We start from the raw sequence: 1,925 nt of genomic DNA, 5'->3' as shown, positions 1-1,925 counted from the left end.
ATATATATTATTTATATTATTTATATTATATGATTGAACGCCACGCATCCTTTTCCAAGTAAGTTTTATCTTAATAATTCTGATCCACACTCTACTATCTTTTTACTCTTTCGTTTTTCTCTCTTTCTCTCTCTTATTCTGTTACCTCCTCTTCTCCCATTATTCTGTCCTCTTACTCTTTCGCTTCTTCTCTCTTCCTTTCTCTTATTCTTCTACCTTCCCTTCTCCCCCTCCTGTTTTTTCTCACTTATCCTATCTCCAATCTTTTCCTCTCCCCTTCACAGTTCTCTGTCTGTCACTCTCTCTCCCGCACTCCTCCTCCCTTGCTCACATGACTCCCACGGGACCATCGGCCATCATTCTTCTAACTTGTGTTTCTTTCTTTCTCTCCATTGTAGCTGGATCAAGGAAGACGTGTTCTTGTCTGTCTCCTATCCAAGCTTGATTTATGCATTCGCCACCACAACCTTGTTTAGGCTTAGCTTCTCTTCCTGTTTGTTTCACTGTCCTATTTGTGTTACCTATTTTGACCCTCCGCAAAATCTCTCTCTCTCTCTCTCTCTCTCTCTCTCTCTCTCTCTCTCTCTCAGATAACATTAATATTACCTTGAATACAGAAAGGTACAGATAATGTTTTAAACAAAGCAAGAACAGACAATATACTCTTAAAAGGATGAGATGGTTACGGCGTTACGACTAAAACGCATTTTGATCATGGATCTGCTGTATCTTGGCTAATTTGAGGCTAGACAATGATAACAATAATAACAACAATAACAACGGGGAAGGGTACATTAAATAGTAGTAGTCCAAGACACACTTGATATATTTCAAACTCTTTTTTAAAAAAAAAATTGTTTATTCGTTATGTTTTATTTCAATTTATTTAATTTCAGAAAACGGTTCAAAGAGGAAACACTTGATCTGAAACGTAAAACAGAGCAAATGAATAAATGTAGGATGGCCGTTGAGGGTGAAAAGGAAGAGGTAAGACAGACAGATTCCAGTTGGTCTGAATTGAAAGGGAAGGGACTGACATTAGTTTTTGTGGGGAAAATTGCATTGAGATTATAAGATAGAGGAGGAAACAGAAGAGGTAAATACGATAATATCTCCCCCCCCCCTCGATGCTGATTGAAACCGCTTCTCATAAGAGATGTATACGATTTCCTTCCTAAATCGATAGCATAGAATATTTCATTTTCTGTATAAAGTAGCAAGAAATTAAGCTATTACCGTAGTGGATAACTCCATTCATATAGCTTTATGTGTGTGTATGTATGTATGTATGTCATTATTCAGTTTATTTCAAGATTTCTTGCCAATAGAGAATGAACCAGTTTCTAACCTAGATCCAAGGCTTCTTCATTGGAATTTCAACATCAACAACAGAATATTTTTTGTATGTATGTATGTATGTATGTATGTATGTATGTATGTATGTATATGTGCATGCGTTCTTGCCCCACCACTGCTTGACAGCTGGTGTTGTTTTGTCAGCCTTCTTGTAACTCAACAGTTTGGTTTAAGAGCCCAATAGAGCAAGTACCAGATTTACAAAAACGAAAGAAAAGAAACGGAGAAAAACGCATAAGTATTGCTATCGACTTAAAACCCTTCACAGTTATGCTCCAGCATGGTTACTGCAGTCTAATGTATAAAATAAGCAAAAAGTGGGAAAATTAACACAAAGATTAACAGAGAAACGAAACCCTGTATCGCGACCTACGTTTCACTTCCCGATGCCTAACTAGTTAGCCCAGGGTGCCTGAAACTTTACGTTCCAATAATCATCGTTTATGCAAAAAGTCTTAATCAAAACTAAATTTGGGGTTAGGGTTAGGGTTATTTTATTTCTTTATTTTAATTTTTTAAATTTTTTTATTCTTTTTAATTTTCTTTATAAGAATAGAAAGGAAAGGTTA

General features: G+C 36.1%; 1 protein-coding gene across 1 annotated transcript in view; it reads left to right on the top strand.

Moving 5' to 3' along the window:
- Window positions 1–1,925, top strand: part of LOC106883499 (uncharacterized) — a 36,351-nt gene that overhangs the window by 29,779 nt on the left and 4,647 nt on the right. Inside the window, exon 6 of the mRNA XM_014934527.2 lies at window positions 897–987. Coding sequence (XP_014790013.1) covers window positions 897–987 — 91 coding nt within the window. The remainder of the gene's footprint in view (window positions 1–896; window positions 988–1,925) is intronic.

This window comes from Octopus bimaculoides, chromosome 12 (assembly GCF_001194135.2).
Source record: "Octopus bimaculoides isolate UCB-OBI-ISO-001 chromosome 12, ASM119413v2, whole genome shotgun sequence".
NCBI classification, from domain to species: Eukaryota; Metazoa; Mollusca; class Cephalopoda; order Octopoda; family Octopodidae; genus Octopus; species Octopus bimaculoides.
Note: the sequence above shows the minus strand (reverse complement) of the source record. Positions and strands in the feature narration are given on the sequence as shown.